At 51.6% G+C, this 20,857-nt stretch overlaps 1 protein-coding gene across 4 annotated transcripts; it reads right to left on the bottom strand.

Annotated features, from left to right (window-relative positions):
- Window positions 1–585: 585 nt before the first annotated feature.
- HOXA3 (homeobox A3) lies at window positions 586–20,409 on the bottom strand. Of its 4 annotated transcripts, XM_087860955.1 has the most exons (4): window positions 20,249–20,409; window positions 15,883–15,962; window positions 3,934–4,579; window positions 586–2,321 (listed from the first exon to the last, which is right to left on the bottom strand). In XM_087860955.1, exons 3-4 carry the CDS (start codon window positions 4,457–4,459, stop codon window positions 1,522–1,524), a joined length of 1,326 nt encoding a protein of 441 aa, XP_087717081.1. In that variant the 5' UTR covers window positions 4,460–4,579; window positions 15,883–15,962; window positions 20,249–20,409; the 3' UTR covers window positions 586–1,521. The 4 variants fall into 4 exon arrangements, with proteins under 4 accessions (XP_087717081.1, XP_045648929.1, XP_045648931.1 ...); XM_045792973.2 differs by lacking the exon at window positions 20,249–20,409 and having other exon boundaries at window positions 15,883–16,931; XM_045792975.2 differs by lacking the exons at window positions 15,883–15,962; window positions 20,249–20,409 and adding an exon at window positions 11,813–15,610.
- Window positions 20,410–20,857: the final 448 nt, after the last annotated feature.

Below are 20,857 nucleotides of genomic sequence, written 5' to 3'. Positions count from 1 at the left end.
CTTTCTTTTGCTGGAGACCTGGGTAAAGCTCTGTCTCCTTCGAGCTCTCAGTGGGGATTTTAGGAGTGATTCTTTCCTCCTGGAGCGATGAGACCGAAAAGCATCCACAGACAGTCCGGTTGGTCCAGAAAATGCTCGGCATCCTCCGCGCGGCTGACGATTCCCAGGGTTTAAAGCCTTGGCCGGTCCGCTTTGACCAGGAGGAACGTCTTGGAGAAGACAGCCCTGCCTTACTCCCCAGCGGGGCCTCTCGGGCACCTGTGCGTCCCCGCCGCGCTTCGGGCTGGCGGCCTTTTGTTTCTCCCGCACTCAGCAGTCCGCAGCCCCTGCGCCAGCGCAGGCCCCTCCGTGGCAGCTGGGAATCAGGCAGCCCAGCGGGCTGGCGCTCGGCGTTTCCAGAGCTGCCCGCCTCCGGGAGCTCTCGCAGCCTTCGCAAGAATTCGCCGTGCTCCCAGGCGAGCCGCCGGGCCAGGCCCCCACTCCGGAGCTGGAAGGCTTGCTGCGGCCTGCTCAGCTAGTTCGCCTCTGCCTGAATTTCACGCAGACCCCCATCTTCGGCCAAAGAACCCCTTCTGAACACGGATATTATTCAGAATAAAAACTTTATTTATTTATTTTTTTGTTTAGTTTCTCAGAATGTGAGCAGCAAGGAATGTAGAACTCTCAAAACAAATCTAGCATTTTCCACGTTTACAGATTGGTTTTTTTTTTTTCAGTTTCGCCGGATGTTAAAACCTAAATCACTGTTTTCAAAAGCTGGATCCTCTCTGGTATTATTGCATCATTACCGTTTTTATAAAGGAATTATATTTCCCTTTCAAATAAAAAATTTTTCTATGTACGCCAATACATTATTGAACAAAAGGCCCAAGAAACCTTCTGAACAATCAGGGTACAGAATTTCTTTAATATAAATACGAACGGATGGGGATAAATAATATTTAAAACTTAGATTATTCAATGCTTGCAAAAAAAATATAAATAAATCTGACTGTTCACCAGCATACACACACGGAAAGACGTACACTTAGTCATCCTTGCACAGGGAGCCCCTGTTTCAAAGCGCCTTTGATTTTTTTTTTCTCGCTCTTAACAAGAAGTGCAATTAAAAAAAAAAACCCTAAAAATTAAAAAAAAAAAGTAATTGCTTCCCCTCGGGAGCCATAATGTACGAACAAATTCACATTGAAGAACTCGGCTAGAAAATTTGTTCATATACCCTGTTTCTGATCAAAGAGTAGAGAAGGTAAAGGATGCAGGGCCAGTGGCCGAGCGAGGGGTGGGAGGAGATAAACATAGCTACTGATACTGACAGCCATTCCAGCAACCAAGATTGCTACGTCACATAAACTATAAAAACGCCTTACCAAAGAAAACAAAACGGGGTGGGGGGAAGGTAGAGGGGGCAGAGGAGAAAAAAGGGAGGGCAGGAAGAACCTTAAAACAACAACAAAAAAGTAAACGTAGAAGAAAGGTGGGGGCAGCGGGGGTCTCTCCTGGCGCGCAGCCCCGAGCCCACCATCACAGGTGGGTGAGCTTGGGGGCTTCCTGAATTCTTCCCTGAGAAGGATGGTGGGCGGTAAGGTCCGTGTAGGTGGGGTGCGGCTCCCCTGGCCCGGGCCCGTGATGGTGGCCGCTGCCCAGCGGCCCAGCACCCCCGTAGTCCATGGCTGCCGAGGCGGCGTGGGGGAGGTGAGTTAGGCCAAAGAGGGCAGGCCCAGAGTTGCTCATGGGCTCCACATAGCTGCCCCCCACGAAGACGGGGCTTCCCTGTAAGTGTGGGGTCCCATAGCTGCCGTTGCCCTGCAGGCCATGCGCGTGTGGGTCATAGTCGGGCGTACCCCCCGCCCCCGCCGCGGTGTAGCGCTTCTGTGGGGGCGGTGGGGGCGCGCAGCTTGGCAGGGGTGCGGGGTAGGAGGCGGGGGGCAGCCCATAGGCGCCCTGGGGAGGCTTGGAGAAAGGCGGGGGCGACTGGGGCTCATATGGGACGCTGTTGACCAGCGAATGCATAGAGTTCAGATAGCCGCCCGCGCCCGGGGGCACGGGGCTGCGACTTGGGGACTGACCCCCTGATGACGTCAGCATGCCCTTGCCCTTCTGATCCTTCTTGTACTTCATGCGGCGATTCTGGAACCAGATCTTGATCTGGCGCTCGGTGAGGTTCAGCAGGTTGGCCATCTCCACCCGGCGCGGCCGGCACAGGTAGCGGTTGAAGTGGAATTCCTTCTCCAGCTCCACCAGCTGCGCGCTCGTGTAGGCGGTGCGCGCCCGTTTGGACGACGCCTGCCCAGGCGGGCTCTTGTCGCCAGCGCAGCTCTCCCCTGCGAGGACAGAGGAGAGAGCAAAGGACAGAGGAAGAGAGCCATCAGGGGCTGCCCCAAGCCCCGCCTAGCCCCTGACCCCGCCAGGCCCCTCCTTGCTCCAGGCCCCAAGATCCCTCTGTCAGGGCCCAGGAAAGGGGATGAGGAACTAGGTGCTGCCCTCTGTCCTGGTGGGGAAACGGTGCCAGCAGCTGGGTAGCTAGCCCCTCATTCAGTCAAGTTGCAAGTCATAAGCTTCCCTAAGCGCAGAGAGGTTAAGAACAGAAAAGCAGAACCCCAGTTTGCCTTCCTGGTCTGTATTTCTGTCCTGGAGCTCTTCACTTTCTGAATCATTTCATCCTTCAGGCCTATCAGACTACAAGCTCCCTGTGGGCAGGTCTCCCATCTTCATTCCCTTCACAGTAACTGGAATGTGGGGCACCTAATATACACTCAATAAACCTTTCCCTTTTTCACTGTCTGACTGAAGGATTGGACAGTTGCCTCAACTGGCCACTAATTTAGTCTACCCAGTGGAGATGGGCAGAGTGGAAGCCCCGATCTGGAAGGCCTTCTTTGCCCAAAGAAAGAGATCCCACTGAAAGTACCAATTTATGGTGGGATGACCCAGGCCCCTGATGCTGGGTCCTATTAATTAGGGTTCTTCATGTCATCAAGCAGCATTCCGCATTTCCATCCACTAATCTGCCCTCCTATCCTCCCCTCCTCCTCCCAAATCTTTTTTTTTTTTTAATTTATTTATGTGACAGAGAGACAGCCAGCGAGAGAGGGAACACAGCAGGGGAGTGGGAGAGGAAGAAGCAGGCTCCCAGCAGAGGAGCCTGATGTGGGACTCGATCCCAGAACGCCAGGATCACGCCCTGAGCCAAAGGCAGACGCTTAACGACTGCGCCACCCAGGCGTCCCTCTCCTCCTCCCAAATCTTGACTCTGGAGGGTCCCAGATGCTCAGGCTCAGAGCAGAGTACTGCCAACTGGAGAAGGCAGGGGAAACGGTAACCAAGATGCTGGGAAGCCCAAGACCCAGGGCCTGTCCTCTAGTCTAGTTCCTGGAGGCCCATGTGGTTCCTATTAGCATGAGAAGTCCAAATCCCCTCCCCCAGGAGATCTCTGGCTGCCTTCATTGTACTAAGTCTGAGTAGGGCCTTCCCAGAGGTAAGGCAGCCACTCCATCTACTGGAGCAAAAATTACAAATTGGCTCTATTTATAAGCAAAGCATTGATTCTCATTTGGAATGGTGACTAGGCCTGCTTTTACTTTGCCACATTTCATTGTGGAGTGGATGTCACTGTTTCATTAGAAATGAGGAATTGTGCTAAAAGAGAGAGTACAGCTCAGGTCTGTTGTGCCCAAAGGTCCTAACTCCAAGAGTGGAGTAAGAAGGGATTCCAAACTCACTAGGCCCCACCTGCTCTTGGAGAAGTCAAGAGAGACTCCCATCAGGGCTTCATGGTCACACAGAGTCCTGTCACCCCCCCAGTGAAGGAGAAGGAGCAGTTAATTCTTGAAAATGTTCCAGCGCTCCCAGACCATGCTGGCTGTGGCGGAGATGGCTGGGAGAGGGGGGCGGGAGCCAGGCCGGAGGACCCTCCTCCAGAAGGCACCGCTTTACCTGAGCTGGAGCCGCTGGTTTTCTGCTTTGTGTTTTGCCGAGACTCTTTCATCCAGGGGAAGATTTGTTTGGCCACGGTGGGTGAGTTGAGTAGGGGGCTCTTGGCTGCGCTGGCGGGAGTGGGGTTGCTGCTGGCATTCTGAGGTGGGGACACCGAAGAGGGGGGAGGGGGCGCGGCAGGAGCGGGGGCTGGAGGCTGCGGCGGGGGTTGAGGCTGCTGTGGAGCTGGGGGCGCGGCCTGGGGCGGCGGCGGGGCCAGGGGTGGCTCGCCCAGGCCTGGGGGTTGGCTGGGCGGGCCGCTCAGGGTGCGCAGACACGCCTCGCTCAGCTCATGCGCCTTGGGGTGGCCCCCGGCGCTGGCGGGCGACTGGAGTGAACAGGCTGGTCGGTGGTACTCGCCATCAGCGCCCAGTGCCGCGGACGCCGGGTACGGCTGCTGACTGGCATTATAAGCGAACCCGTTGGCTGCCTGGTAGGGGTAGCCACCGTAGATCGCGGAGCTGTCGTAGTAGGTCGCTTTTTGCATCGCGTTGTTTCACAATCTTGATCGCACACTCTGACAGGGGCTTGACACCCGTGAGGGCGCACATTGGCACGCCCCCGCGGTCACGTGACGCTCCGCCGCCAATGGCCGCCCCGCGCAGACCTGGGGGGCGAGAATCGCAGCGCGGTGAGGGCTCCGCGCAAATCCATCTTACTCTCAATAGCTAAGTGACATGAAAGCCATAAAAGAAAAAGTGGTCAGCAATATTTAGCAGCACGACTTGGCCCCGGGCGCAGAGAGCCGCGCTATAAAAAGCCGCTGGAATTTACTGGCAGCTACAAATATTTGCTTAACTTGCGTCTGGAGTTGGGGGGTTTTCCGGGGAGAGAGGAGAAGAGTAAGCGAGGGCTGGAAGCCGGGTCTCCAGAGCTGGAGTCCAAAAGAAGAAAGGCTGATACTGATGGGCTAGAAAGAAACAGGGCTGGAATCCTTTTCCAGAGAAAGAGAAACTTGGGGTGTCCCTTCATCTCAGCTCTTTGGCCTCGTCCGGCGGGACCCGCGACTCCTTGCCTCTCAGGATCTTGGGGAAGGGGCAAGGGGGCAAAGGGGAGCGTAGGTTGCCAGTTTGTTCTCCAGTCCTCGCTTTAGGACTGATATTTGACAAAAGAGCCCTGACGCGGGGTGACTTCCCATCCAGTCCCTTCTTGAATCTTCCAGCACCCAAGAGAGGTATGCACAAAAAATTTTCAGGCAATTGCCCTACTCTACCCCGATGGATTTCAGAAGCTGAGCTGTTAGGCAGTTAATCTACCCTTGTGCAGGGATATGACCTACCTCTTCCAAATAAGCCCCTTGTGGCCAAGAAGGGGAGAGAAAAAGTTTAGAAGGAACATCCTGTGTGGGAAGGGACCAACAACAACACTCGCTCCAGCAGTCAAACTCAAATCCTGGACAGTTCTTTACTCCTTTCCTTATTTCTCAGGCATGACCCAGCAAGCCACTCCCACCTCTTCCCCGTTAGAGAAGGTCCCCAGACCCTACTGCCTTGGACTTTCTGAGGTGCTGTTATTCAGGGCAACTATCAAATTCTACCTGTTAAAACATGATGGATTAGAGAAAAAAAACAACCCACCAGGAACCTGAAAAACCAGCGTTCATCTCCATGACCACGGCTTGAACTCTCCTTCCAACTTAACGATAATAGGTTCTGTCTTAGAAACTGCTATGTAATTTGATGTATGGGGGTCATTTGGCTCCGGACGAGGGATGGAAGCACAAGCCATAAAATCCTGCCAGAGTTCCCTGATCTTTGTGTGCCGCTGTTGTTGATATTTGTTATTTGGCCTATTTACCTGCTTCAGAAACACCAAGTAAAAGGTCAACCACGGGAATCTTAAAAGCAACTGAAAGCCTTCTCAACCCTTTTAAAAATTTATTATTTAGAAAGCAGTTTGCAGAAGTGAAATCTATGTTTTATTTTTGTTTTCAGCCTTTGCATGGTCAATCTCTGGTTCTCAGCTGAGAAAAGTTCCATGTGAGTGTGTTTATATATGTATATACACACACATACACACAGAGAATGACAGTCTCTCTGTTTAAGAAAAAAATACAATGACAAATTCATGAAGAAAAAGGGTTAGTTCATGCCCCAACTATGTATATTTGAGTCCTGGAGTCATTCAAGTTCTCTAGGAATAGCAGACACTTTGTTAACTGGAAAACACCATCTACCCACAGATGATTACAATTTTGTTTTTAATAATGGGCTTCTTTGGATTTCGTTATTAAACCAACAATCTGACCAACATCTGGAAAACAAGCACAATTAATTTTCCAGAACCTCAATTAACAATTACATCTTCCCTTATCCAAGTTACTGTGCATGATCTCGAGCCCTGGAGTATTGTTTCTATTTTGGAAATAGATAGGAAGCTACAGATCCCATGATCGAAAATAAATAGGGAATAAAATAAAATTTAAAACTGAACAGCAATTGAAAGTCTCAGTTTCCTGTTCTTTCACTGAAAACAGTTCCTATTACATTTGGCAGTGTTAATGTGTGCCATTATAAAATTTTAAGATACTAGGCTTGTGTAAAATAAAATGTCAGGTTAAGAAAATTACTCCAGACACTTGAACACAAAGATATTAGATAAAACAAAATTAAGGTGATTTTGAACGTGCAACACTTCAAGTGACTTGCTAATCCATTCTCACAAGCTATATTGACCTGCTACTTACTTAAGTCTTTTCATCAAGTTGTGCGTTGTCTTGTAAATAACAAAAATACCATGAAAAACCAAAGAGCATACAACAGCCCCCATAAACTGAAAATATGAATTCACCTCGGAGATCCCACCAAAGTCCTTCCTATTGTTTGAGGTCAGAAGACAACCACCGTGGGGCCCACACATTGCTCCCCTCCTGCCCCCACCCCAGCCCCCAAAGTTTGCAACCTAGTAAAGAAGTTGGAGATCTGCCAGTCTGGAAACTTGCTTTGCACCCGCCACCCCCCCCCCCAAGCAAGGGCTGGGGATGGGAGGAGATTCCTCCGAAAAGATCTGTTTCTGGACAATAACCCCCAGGTGCAAGAGCTGAAAGAGAGTTGAGGAGGCTAAATTGAGTGCAGAAAGCAAGCCCTATTGTCTTTCTGGAAGATCTGCCCAAATTCAACCTCCTTCCTTCAGACACCGCTCCGTCTTTCTACTCACGCCCCTTCCTCAGCCTGCCCTCACCCCGACTTTAAGCGGGAATATCGGGCAAAAGCTCCCGTGTCCCCTTGCCCACCCCTCCCTCCCTCCCCAACCCAGAAAAGTTGGGGCTGGGCTAGGGAGAGGGAAGAGGTGGGGGCGGGGATGGGAAAGCGGCCTGAACTCGAAGTGTAAGGGTATCAGTCACTGCCGGGAAGGAAGCTCCGGCTTGTGAACTCTTCTTGAACCGAGATTTAAGTCTGCAGCCATAAATCACCGAGACGTAAACTCCGCCATTCAGCGCTGAGAGCGGCCGGTTGTGGCCCTGCTTACCTTAACTTCTGACGAGCGCCGCGAGCGCAGGCTCGGGCTCGGGCTCGGGCTCGGGCTCCGGCCCCCGGCCCGGCTCGGCCGCCCGGCCGGGTCCCCTAGGCACGGGATGGGCACCGACCCTCAGCATCAGCCGAGACGGCGGGCGGGAGGGAGACCCCAAGGCCCGGACGCCGCGGAGCAGAGCGTGGCGGCTTCGCTGCTCCGGCACGGCTCGCCCAGGGCGGACTGGGGCGGCTTGGACCCCCCCTCCCACCCACCCCACCCTCCCACCCCTCCCCCACACCCCCTCCCCCTGCCCTTCCCGAGGGCAGCAGCCGCGGCCCGGAGATAAGCGCTAGCGCGGCGCACTGCTCTGCCTGGGCTAGTGGCACCGACTTGGGTATGTTTCTTATGAATATTACACGCGGAGCAGCGTCTGGTCGGGGGGTGCGGTGGGGGGTGCTAGGGGCGGGCGGGAGGGGAGGCCGAGGCGGCTGGGGAAGCGCGGGGCGGCGTGGGGGATGGGGCTGAGGCGAGGGGAGGGACAGGAGCGAGAGGGGGAACTCGGCGGCGGCGGCGGCGGGAGGAGGGCAGCCTCCCCCCAGCCCCCAACGCCCTCCCTCTCCTCGCTTCTAGGCGTCACTAAAGTCCAGGAAAATTATGCTAATGAGGACAAACGGCTCTCACAAAGGGGCTCTCTAGCCGGGCTCTATTTCTTAGGAATCCATTTGAGAAACCACCTAACCTCTGCCCTGGACACTTCCAGTTGGGGTGCAAGGGGAAAGAGAACCAGGAGAAGAGTTCTCCAGACTTTGGGCACTTTACCGCATCTGTCACCCCCAATCTGAGAACCTCAAAGCAATCCTTGGGAGGAAGGGGTAGGGCTTCCTTTCTCAAGAGACCTCCCCAAGAGCCAACTGGGCTGTCTTGGTTATATTTTTAGTCAGAAACCCTTAAAATCCTGGCAGCCAGGAGGAAAGTAGCCTGGGGGAAATGCACGTAAGTCCAGGCAGTGAAATGGGTTGCTCTGGGCTCAGGTACACACTGAAGTGCCTAGAAACCTGGGTCTCCAGCTCTTCTGTGCCCATTTCCCAGTACAGACAGGCAGCTCACTCACAGGAAAAGACAGGTAAAACTCTGACCCCAACGCCAACAATGTCTATGATGTTCCCCCCTCCCAATTAGTGGTATACAGGGACTCTAAGCAGAGGAAAGGCCTGAGTGTGCCCGGTAATATTGCCACAACTTTAAGGAGGATGGACTTCCCCCCTTCTAATGCCTCCCTCAACTCTCCAGATTCAGAAGTGAACTCTGCAAGGGTATGTGTGTGGCAAAAAGAGAAATGGAGCTTTCGTGCAATTCCAAGGTGTCAACGGCCAGTCCTTCTCAAAGGAAGGTGTTAAAAATATAAGTAGTATGTTTAAACTGTCAGGGAGCCAAAGTGTCACCTTAGAGCAAAAACAAAGCCAAGGGAAAAGGGAGAAATCAAAAAGCACTCCTGGCCAGGGTGGCCTCATGCATACCAATGGTTTTTGTCATTTATGGCTGGGCAAGATTTATGACTCGGCGCCCCAAAGCTGTAAACAGAGCACAAAACAGCAAACACTTGCTCCTTATGGCATATTGCGGCAGCCAAACTTGAAAGGGGGAGCCGGGCGGCGTAGGAGGTGAGAGCCGCCGCAAAAATCCGCTCGGCTGCATTTTCCCTTCAAACCGGCCGGGTCGGATGTGGCATTTGAAGAAAGAAGGCGTGGGTCAATAATCAACCCGCACTTTCTCCTCCAAACTGCTGACACGACTCTCACCGCCTTCTCAGCTAAGCCAGCTGCAGGGAAGGCCAGCTTTCCGTGAGAACCTGCCAAGGGAGGGGACCTCCTGGGCCAAGAGGGCCGAGGGCACCGAGGTGAGGGCTGGGGCATCCGGGGTGCATACCTTTTCACCGGCACCAAGACTGTGCGGGGCAAAATGCTGGGACTGGACCCGAGGAGCCGCAGGAGCCAAGGGAAAGCTGGGGCAGGAGGTCGGGACGGGGTCTCTGCCGATCCCAGACTAGGTCGCTTCTGGGCGGCTAGCTGCAGCAGGCAGAAATGGGACTCTGACCTCAAGTCTAGGGTCTGCCGTCCTGGCATGTAGACCTCCGGGATTTGGGCCTCTCTGCTGAAATCCACAGGACTGGCTTTTGGAGCATGGCAGGCGAGGTGATTAAAAATAATAATTTATGATTGCTGAAGGTTTTTCATTTATTATTGTTTTTTAAGAGAAAAATATTGCCTGTCGATTTCCACTGCCAGAAATGACTCACCGCTGCCTCTGTGGTTCCCTTTCTAGGCAGATCCCGCAGCCATTCGCCCTGCTCAGCCAAAACCACTGAGGTTTTCTTTGTGGAGAGGACCCCTTGGCTCCTCCAACCCCCCCCCCCAGTCCCTGTGCTCCCTGATGTCTTACCCAGGGGGACTAGAAGAAAACATTTTCTCAGCACTACAAAAATATCTGAACAGCAAAGGTGTGTTTGTGCCTCTCTACCCTTTACAGGGGCCTCCTGGAGAACATGTCTGGGAGGGCCTGGGGTCGATCCGAAGCTGTCTGTGCAGCCAGGGAGAAAGGTGAGGCAAAAAGAGGCATCGGAATCCAGGAATGGGGAGGAAAATTAATGAGGAAATACACTTGCCTGTGAGGGCGAGGCGGGCATTTTGAGGGTAAAAGGGGACTAGCCTGTTTTTTATAGCCATAGTTAGCTATAACGGAGTGCCTTTAGCTCTTTCCACAAAGGAAAAACCAACTGGTGCTCTATAAACTGGACTATGGGTTTTCTCTCACTGTGCACACTTTTATACAGAACCAGTTTGAGAGTCCATCCCTAGATATTTATTCCACTTGCTGGCACTGAAGTGACAATAAAAAGATGCTTTTAACAAACCTCTATTCCCTCTCTCATTCTTTCTAGCGAAACTATATTATTTATGAGTCTTTAACTGGGTCAAAAATGCGCCAGAACTGGGTCATAAATCATATGAAATGCTGACAAGTAATTGAACAGCAATTAAAGCTTACATTTTATTTCCAAGGGGTGTTTTAGAGCACTTGAAACGGCCTCAGTTAAACACGGTTGGCGCGGAGGCCGGCAGCGGGGGAGGGTAGAAGCAGCCCTTCCGTTCTGGGGATGTAAATCCCACTCAAGTAGGGGAAGCTTGATTTGATTTTTTTTTTTTTCAAGTACAGAAAGAAATAAGATTTTTTTTTAAAGCCACGGGCAAATCTGATTCCTGACTCCTTGTAGACACCTCTTTCCTCCACTCCAAGATCGCCAAGAGCAGAGGAAAGCTAAGTTTCCTTCACCTTTTCAGGGAGTTTTCATCCTTCCCAGGAGCGCCCGGTCTCCAAAGTGCAATTACCGCGGGCTTGCCCAGTAATTTGGAATCACAGTTTAACTCTCATCTGCCTCTTTCCTGGCTACAGTGCTGTTTCTGGGGTCGGAAGCCCGAGACATGTCTGCCTGTGCTTTCTGTGGACTCTGCCTCTGGAATTCTCTCTAGCCCAGGGCGCACTAGCCAGTGCTTAAAACTCCGCGAGCCGGCTGGGTGTGTTACAATGGGGTGTCCAGGCCATGCACAATATGAAGCCCAAGCCCAGGTCTGGCTCCCTCCTTCTCTCCGAAATTTAGACTAACAGAGCTTCTGGGCGTCCGGCACGCTTACCCCCACCCTAAGCGGCTCCTAGGTCTGAGCTGTCCTTCGTCCACCCCTACCCGGGTAGAGAGGGTGCTGGGGAAACAATGGCGCGTCCTCCGGGTCTGGCACCTTTGGTCCCGCGTGTGGGAAATCGCATCCTACAACCCAGCACTGAACAAAGTGGCCCGAAGCATCATCAATAAAATGGCAGCGCATCTACACACTCATTGATTTCCCTCTCCCAGCTGCTCCGGCTGCCCCGGTCAGCCCTACCTCCCCGTCCCCGGCCGCCCGCAAACGCGACCAACCCGGGAGCGAGTCCCCTTCCCATCCACCCAGCCCCCACCCCCTCCAGGCAGTCTCGCCGAGCGAGCGCAGCGCGGGCCACCGCGGCCTGAACCCGCGCTTCAGGACCCTCCCTCCGCCTGGGGCTCAGCTCCTGGGACTCAAGCCCGCTGCAGTGGACAAAGCCGCCTGAGCGCTGGAGGCCACCGGGCTTACCGCGTAGCCCCCAAGTGCCCTTGCCTTTATACCCCCCAACACTTTCCAGGGAATTAAACTCAGTCTGAGGCGCTACTGGGGATCTTTCAAACGGTTTCGGTTCTACAAGAGAAACAAAGGAAGAGAGGGGCTGAGGGTCCTGTCGGTGAACCAGGGTCTCCTCGCCTGACCTTTGTCTCTCACAGCCATAACTCACTCTAGATATGAACAATCAGCGGAAATACCTTAAAATAAATTCCATCCTCCTGGTGTGGCCTCGAGTCCCATCGGCTAGCTCGCCCAGAACCGCTCCATGAGCACTGAAAACTGCAACCCGCTAGGAGAGCGCTCTCCGGAGAAGGGGAAGGAGAAGGAGGAGGTGGGTGCGTGGGGGTGGGGGAAAAAGGCTCTCGCTCTGTAGAGAATCTAGAAAACGTAATCACAGGCGAAGCCCGCCCGGGTCTCCGTTCCAAATGCCACAATAATGCGCTGTATTATGTGCTCACGTGGTCATACGTCAACTTAAATCCTTTTATTTGAAATAGGGAATCACTGACGGGACTAGGTTTCCAAGCAGAACATTCAGCTTTGGGGGAGGGGAAGCGGGGAACCTTGGCCAGCAGTGGGGAAGAGTTTTGTCCAGGGCAGTAGGACAATGGGGGCATCCCCCCCAACATGTGCCATACTAGGCCACTTATCTCCACTTACATTTCTTTACAAATGATTCAAACAGAAGAGATCAGCAATGCTGTCCCCATTCTTAGAGTCCATGTAACTTTCTGTAGTCTTCCACTTACAGACAAGCCGAAGCCTACACACCCAAGCACTCTAGTCTCCCCTGTCCCACTAGCCAGTGCGTCAAAAAGCAAAGCCCAGGCCTTGTTTCCAGAAGAAAACCCAGTAATGACTGGCTTAGTTGGTGGACCCCCTCATGGCCCGCCATTGTATGGAGTTTGCTAACACCCACACCATACACCACACCACTGGAGAAACCAAAAAGGACCCAAATTACCTGACAAAAGGCTAAAGCACCTCCTCCAAGTCCAACTGATTTTGTTCATTGGGAGTCCTCTAGGAAAGAGGTGCTTAGCTCTAGAGTGGTGGTCAGGGTTTTGCAAGATATGGAGGGACTCAGTGCCCCGGCTAAACCTACACTTACGCATTTCCTCAGTGCATAGCGGGAGTGGTACATGAAAGTATAGGCTTCTAACAATGGAAAATGTAAGGGGAAATGATCTAATTGACTCTGTAAGAGAAAAAAAATACATATATATACAACCAGACTTTACTGGCATCACTTGAATTAAACTACAAGATAACCTGGGACCTTCTTTGCACATGGGTCTGTCCACCCACCTCTAAGACAAGTCTGTCCGCCAACAGAAAATGAACTGGACCAACTCTGCTCCGGAAGAACCTGGCTGAAACAAATAAGCCCCCTGTTCTACTCCTGATTTCTGCTTGGTGACACTGTCCACTGATTTTAACACTTCACCCTCTCAGGAGCTAACTAGAAAGTTCCTCTTTTCAGGTCTTAGTTTCCAAACTTTGGGAGTGCTCTTGGAAGGGGTGAGATCCTCACGCCTTATTCTTTTCTTTCTTTAGAGTGGATCTTCAGCTGGCTAGGCCTCTCTAAGTGTGAGGGGTCACTTATAGCAGCTGCAGGAGGCTGTGCATGATTCTGCCCCTCCCCTCCTCCCCTGCAGGGACCTGGTGAGAATGTAAGGCCCTCAGTAAGGGGGCCTGGTCATGGGGGCCTCCAAATCAGAAGGGCAATAAAAGAGGAGACCTAATCCCTTGGAAGTGAGCCCTGGCCTATGCTGGTGGCAGTATTCCAACAAAGTTCTGTCTGTGGTAGAGCTAGGAGAGAACCTCTCTGTGAACTGTCCCAACTCTGACCTAAGCCACAAGCTGGAAAGTGAGAACCCAAAGTGAAAACTTGCTTCTCTTAGGTATGGGGGTGGGGGATAGGACCAAAGGCTGGTACCCAAAAAGCACTCTCCTGTCCCCTAAGGATTCAGACCACTAATACATTGTCCTCTGCTCCCCTTATGCACCCCTCCTTCCACACCAGTGCCAAATATTTCACACTGAACTCTCCTGATAGCCTAGAAAGGACCTGGAAGTATTGCCAAATTGCTGGCAAACTACCCTCTCCCCCAGCCAAAGTTTCTGCAGAGACTTCAACTCAAAGATGAGAAGGGGCCCCCTTCAGAACTCTCAGAACAGTCTGGAGCAAATCGAAACTCCGAGGCCATAAATCAATGGGAGAAGTATTCGGTACTGCTTCGGAGAAATGCCTTAACGCCAGCAAGGCCCAATGGCGGCATCTCAGCTCTAGCCAGGAGCCTCCTTGCCGCTATTAACAGCCCAGTTAATGCTCCAACTGCTGTTTAACAATTAACATTAACGACTTGGGTTGGAATGGGGTGATTTGGTGGGATGTGAAGGGAAAAATCGGAGGAAGTCAAAGGAAATTTAACTTTTGAGGTGAAAACGGCTTCCCTAAGAGAGACCTTGGTCTGGGCAGGCCACCAGGCAACCAGCAGCCGAGAGCCCTCCCTCACCACTCTGAAACCCAGTCTCCTTGAGCAAGGCTACGGGCCTTTTAAAGTTCCCCTCCAGAGAATGAGGCTAGAGGTGCTCAAGTACGGAGGCCCAGGCTGGGGAACCTCAGCTGCCAGTCCCTTTCCACTTACTCCTCCAGGCCCCAACCTGACCAGTGCTGGGGACACATGCCCTGGATCCATTTCACCAGAGCCAAAATAGGTGGAAAGTTGTGTTGGAAGGAGCACGTGAGCAAGGATACAGAGCTTTAGTCAATATTTGCAAGGCTGTTGGCAGATTAGATATATCTGTATTCAAACACTGCAATCTGATTTCTCTGTCAAAAATACACTTAACATTTTTTTCCCCTTTAGTTAACTGTAGTGGTTTTGCTAGTTAGCATCAGGTAAGGCCCGCTTAGCCCACCTTTTTTTTTTTTTTTTTTTTTGGTGGAGGTTATAGATCATTATTTAACATGAGATATTTCCTGTGGGTGCAGCTGCAGTACAAATGGGCTCCAAATTCTCTGGAGGCATATGGATGTATATATAATTTTATACACATGGTCTATAACTCCCGCAACTATGTATACATGCAATGGTTCTGTTGTGTACAGAGATGCAAATCATAGGTACACCCTGATTTGCAAATTCCTGAAACACTCCACCTATACTTGATATAAATGGTCATACAATAGCTGAGAACGTAACCCAGCTTTACTATTACCCTGTTTACTTTCCATCTGATAAAATAATAATTGTATCCAGAACACCATATAAGCCTTAGAGTGTTGCTGAATAGCATGTTGCAATTAATTAACAACCTGGTATCTATTTGGGGAGCAAATTTTAGGGAAGACAGAGGCCTAGGGAATAGAAAACAAAAACTCAGAAAACTTTTTAAAATAAATAATTCCTGAAAGAACAAAGCAAACCCAGTCCTTCATACCAAGCTTCCGAAAGCTATTCCTGCAGCCCCTCCCCCAAACAGGCACGAAATTTATGGATCTTTTACAAGGTAATAAACCACAGTAATTACCTCCCCGCATTCCCAAACTAAGAGAATAAATTAAGCCAGAACTTGAAAAGAATTTTAAAGAGTTTTCTCTTGTTTCCAATAGGAAAAGCAAACGCAGAGACCTGGAAGACCCGTGCTTTTCCTGTTGGAAGAACGGAGCATCAGCCCGGCTAAAGGAACGGAGGAGACCCATTGCCTGCGACGGTCTACACATTCGAAAGGCAGTAACTTCCCTCTTGCCAAGGAAAGGCAGAAGGATGGGAGAAACTGCAAGGCGGCGAGACAAGTTTTCCTCAACGCAGATCTCCGCCTGACGACCATTCCCGAACTCACAGTCTCCGCAGGCGCCGCGAACAGTCGAACAGTCGACAAGGAGAGCGGCCCACGCAGCGGCCGCCGCGCCCGTGGCCTCTACTTGCTTTTGCCCTCTCCGTGTGGTGGTTTGTTTGGAGCTTACCCGAAGAAAGAAACACACCCCGTTGACACCCCCCACCCCCACGCGCACACACATCTTTGGTCTCGGCAACCACCCCTCCTGCACAAAGCCGGCCGGCTTTGGGGCAGACTCTTTGTCTGCTTGAAGCCCCGCATTCTCGGGGAGTGCAGCTGAAGGGAACCCAGCTCCAAAATGCCTCCGAAGTTAAATATTGACCAGAACCTCTTTCAGAGGGCTGCAGCTCCTTGGAAGAGTAAACTCCCTCCAAAGGCCCGTGCAAAGCCCGGCGGAGTGCAGAGTTAGCGCCGCGCTTACCTCGAAAGACGAAGACTGATCCAGTGATTGTCTCCAACTCGGGGCACTCAGGGAATCGCCTTTTCCGGTGTGCTGGCGCTCTGCGGACAAATAAACAGCAGAGGGTAAACGGTGGCTGCGAAGGAAGGGAGTTGGAGCACCGGAGTTGGAAGTGCGGCCGGCGCGGGCGCCACGGTGGCCCCCGGGGTGACGCGGACACGGAGGAGTCGCCAGGGCACTCGTCCATGAGGCGCACTCGTTGCTTGTAAGGGTCCAGTCTAAGAATGGCCTGAAGATGGTGATTTATTTTTGTAAAATAAATACATACTCCATCTCCGCACCCACATTCTCCTCTTTCTTTCTTTTTACGGGGGGTGGGATGAGGAAAGAGGGTAGGGGGAAGAAAATGGACGGGCAGAGGAAGATGGGAAGGTGGAGGAAGCTTCGCCTTTGGTGCCAGCTCTGCTCCGAGAGCTCCTCACGCACCTCAACTTGGGGAATGTGAATGCACGCTTTATTTTCTTTGGCTAACAAAGGGAAGCCCTATCTGGGAGCATTCAATCACGGACTCTCTTGAAACCTCACTAATAGTGTTCATTTCTGTTTGGCGGGAAACTAGACCCCGGCTCAGTCCTTGGGCCGGGGGGCAGTCTTGAGAGGTTTTGTCTTCTGGTTCATTCAAGCCCTGGGTGCGTCACTTCTCGGTCCCAGTGGGCTGGCGGGACTACCGCAGCACCCAGTCCCTCAGAGCAGGCCAACCATGGCTGTTGGAAATGGGGGGAAATGGCAAGGAGGCAGACATCGGACAATACCCGGTCTGGGGGGCCTATTCAGCCTGGCCTTATGCAGCAACGACAAGCCATCCGATGCCCTATTTCTGCTGCCAACTCATCCCTCAAGATATTTGCAACCCTGTCTTGCTCTCTAACTAGCAAATGGTCAGTCAACTTTCGGGGGATGGAGCAAAGACGCTGGGGAAGGGAGGAAAGAATCATCCTCAGTGCTGAAACCAAGCTGGGAGAAGTTCTCTGCTGACTAGGACTCTGTTCCGCAACCCTATCCCCCACTACCCTTTCACCCAGGCCCGAGTAGCCTCCCCACACGCCAGCCTGCCCCAAACCCGCCCTCCATGCCTGTCTCCAGCCCATGCAATCCTGCTGAGAGCCTGAGAGGCTACCAAATAGCTGACAAGCCCCCTGACCCTCAGGCTTCAGGGGCCCCCCCCAGCACATTGAACAAGTGGCCACAAACCAGAAACTAGTTGCCCTCTGCCACCACCTCAACCTGCAGCCCCCACCCTCTGTCAGGCCCTTGGGACTCAAGAGTCCGCGCTGGGCCCCCTTTCTCTTGTTCAAACTCGCCCTCTGTATCCCCAAAGGAAGTGCTCCTGGCCTTGGGGCTCCTGGAGTGACTCTGAGCAAGGTGGGGCTTAGCTACCCTTCTTGGTGCCATTCGACTTCGCTCCAGAAAGATCCGCTATGCCACCATCCGCCACCCCTCCCCCCAACGATGCTTAGGAGTATTGTAATTATTATGGTTATTATTGTTGTTGCTATTTCCTTATCCCCAAGTCAAATACTCATGGCTGCTGTTCCCCATAAATCGTTCAGACTAATGAGTCACAAAGACATGCTGCCCAGGTCTCTCCCTCTGCAATGGCCACCGCCGCCGCCGCCGCCGCCGTGGCCTCTCTCTCTTGGCGTTTTTGGCGCTCGCTTGCTCCCTCGCTCGCCCGGCGCGGGTGATTTATGAACACCGGGAAAATTGAACAAAGCCGCGCGCCGGTCCTGTGGTATCTCTGCAGCCTTCCCCAGTGTGAATCAGAACATTACCAACTGTCTGCGCATCCGTCCCACTTCATCACTAAAGCCAGGATGTGACCGCAGAAAACCCAGCCCCAACTCACGTTTCCCCGGACACGGCGCGCTCCCCGGACCTGCGGAAACCCTGAAGAAAAAGCCCCAAGACCCAGCGTGGGCCCGCCAGCTCCGGTCCTCCCCGCCGAAGGGCTCTCTTCAGCCCTCCTGAAGGAGTTAAAAGCCTTTGGAGATAAATCTGGGGGGGTGTGTTTTTTAAAAATCAAATAGGAAGTTGGGGTCTCACTTCTGAGAGATTCATTCCTAGTGAGGCCCTGACGAGTCCGATCCATTCCTGACGGTCCGCATTAATTATTTAATGAGTCACGTGACCTCAAAAGATTACAATTTCAATATCTCCCTCGAACTGGCGCTACACCTTTATCTGCAGCAACTACGGTCCTTGTTTGGCTCTTTTAGTTCCCAGGCCTCCGGAAGCAGACACCCTTGCTCCTTGCTCGACTCTGGGGCCAGCGACTGCCATGAAAATCCCAGGGCCAGCATAGTAGAATTAGTCATTCTGGAAATATAAGCATTATGGACAGTGGGGTGCCCACCCATCTCCCAGACACCCTGGCATCTATGCCCTCCTGAGCCCAGAGGAGAGCCCACTTGTCTCAGCACCTTGGCTAAGGTGCTTTGGTTGCATAATCTCCTGGGGCGATTTGAGGGCGCATCAGGCAAGAATGCAGCCTCCTTCTCTGGCTACAGCACACGTGTGGCCACCCAAGTCAAGTGTAAGCCCAGATGCCCACGTCCATTCCAGGCAGAATAGGCTTCCGCAGAGGAAAGATGGCTGTGCACTTACCCCTCTCCAAGGTGAGACCAAGGCTCTATCCAACCTATACATTCACTAACATGAACATGGGGGGACTATTAGCTGCCTTAGTTTCCTCAAGGGTAAACTGAGAAGACTGAGCCAAAATGGCCTCCACATCTCTTTCACCTCAGACATTCTTTCAAACAGGGATCTCTTTTAGCCCCAGAAATCAAGTCCGGAGAGAGGGGAGGTGGCCTGAGGGGGTAAGGGGAGTTACTCCATGAGTTTGGGGCCTTGGGAAGAAGAGACGCCAGAATTCCAAGACAGAAGTTTCAGACTAGAATGTTTCCTAACAGCCCCAGCAGCCTCCCTGATGCTATCAAGAAGTTAGAACCCACATTCTTTCCTCCTCCTATTTTTCCCAGCCCGCAGTCTTTTGAGAGAGGAAGCAGAGTTATTCTTGGGCCCATGGTGTACAATCTAGAGAAGGAGCAACAGGAACAGCCCTTGGGAAGGGTGAGCCTGTGTTCTTCAATACATGACCCAGGCTAGGGATGCAGACCAAGGGAGTGCAAAGAACAGCCCACTGATTTCACAGAAACCCCACCCATTCAGATGGGAAGCCCCAGGTTTCTGTTTGCTACATTGATTCTTTGGGGTCTTTCTTTCTTTTCATTCTAAAGAGTTCTTGATCGGTTTCTATGCTGAAACTGCCGGAGGGAAGGCAGTGAGAAGAGCAGCACAGTTTGGATGCTTAGGCGAGCAGGGAGACAGAGCAGAGATGGTGATCCCCACCCCATGGGGAGAAAGCTGAGAGGTGGGGGGAATGTGGGCACCCTAGGATAGCTGGGTATAGAGTCAGAGATGCTGTGCAGAGGGCCCACTCCCCATATATCTAGGTAATCTTCCCATGAGCTCCATCCTGGGTATTAAGTACTCTACTATGCCTGTCACAGTTGAATTCCTGCTGTAATAAAACACCGGGTATATCGTAGATTTCAGCAAAACTAGGAAAGAGAGCCTGCAAAGTGCCATTTTTCTTCAAGGGGGAGAGTGTTAAGTACTTAATTCAAACTGTGACCATTAAAGTGTCTCCTATCCGATTTAGGTTGATTTCAGATGTTGACAAAACTTTTATCTCCAGAGTCATGCACAGCTTGGCTCTGTGACTAAAGCAAAGGAGTATGTGTTAGAGGGAAGGAGGGAAAAAGAGAAAAAGAAGAGGAGAGCATGTGTAAGGGTCATTTTGGTTGGAGAATTATAGAGCTTACACAAAATACTGTCTTTAAAGGTCAAGTGTTTGAGGGGCCACTAGGGTTCGCTTTAAAAAAAAAAAACAATTAATGAGATAGAAAATTTGTCCTCTGGGTGAACTCTTATGGTTGCCCTAGCAAAGGGAAGACAATGCATTATTTTAAAGCCCAAAGGGGGATTTTCTAAGCTGTAATACCAAGCTCCCTTAAAAAGCAAATCTAAAACAGGCAAAACACTGTAAAGAAATGACACAATTGTTTGGGTCATTTTGGATAATTTTGGCTTTGCAAAACTTACCGATACCTTAATAATCAAGACAGTTTGGACAAAAATGCCATTTTGTCCTGGTATATTAGAAAAACAATCTTTCAATTTTTTCTCTTCCTTTCCTGGATAGACTATAAGAGTAAGCTAAAGAAAGTTATCCCTTTTATCCCCATACAACTGTCTCCAGTATGAAGCTAATGAATGCCCCTATACCCCTCCTTCCCTACAAAGGAGAAATATAAGAATTTACCTTAAATGATGATAATCTGCCATTTGAGGTTTTGCAGCTTGACACTCAATTTCCACCAAGAGTCTAGGCATTTTTTGAGCAGACAGCCAAGATGCTGCGTCTTTGCCCGAGACCATATTATTTGCAAGAAGATCCCTCGCTTCTCCACAGACTTTTCCCAGAGAATGCCTTTCAGAATTGCTGTTGAATTACAAAGAAGTATTTATTGTATGAGGTGATTAATGATTCCTGGGAAAATTGCTATTTTCAGCGTGATTTAATTTCGTTTTACAAGTGCGTGTTGTGGGGGGAGGGTTAATAAGTTTCAGCAGCAGTTGCAGTGACTCCAGAACGCCCTGGCACCCGTGCACACAGGATAGAAGGCGCTTCATGCCAGTTTTGGCCTGACTTGGGAAGATGTGTATTTGTTTGCCCCTGAATTTTCTTGGGGTGAGGTGGAGGCCCCTCAGAGACTGGTGTCCACCACTCTCCTCCTAGATACGGGTCTGTTCATAGGTAGGGAACTGATCACCCTTGCCTGTATCACACACAGGGCAGCAGCGGCAAAAGGAGGAACAGCACTGACCGCTGGCTAAGGGTTGCCACTGATGGGAAAATGTGCTTAAAATT

Source organism: Ursus americanus, chromosome 3 (genome assembly GCF_024610735.1).
Source record: "Ursus americanus isolate L20-20 chromosome 3, mUrsAme1.1.p, whole genome shotgun sequence".
Lineage (NCBI taxonomy): Eukaryota > Metazoa > Chordata > Mammalia > Carnivora > Ursidae > Ursus > Ursus americanus.
This window is presented reverse-complemented; position numbering and strand designations above follow the sequence as displayed.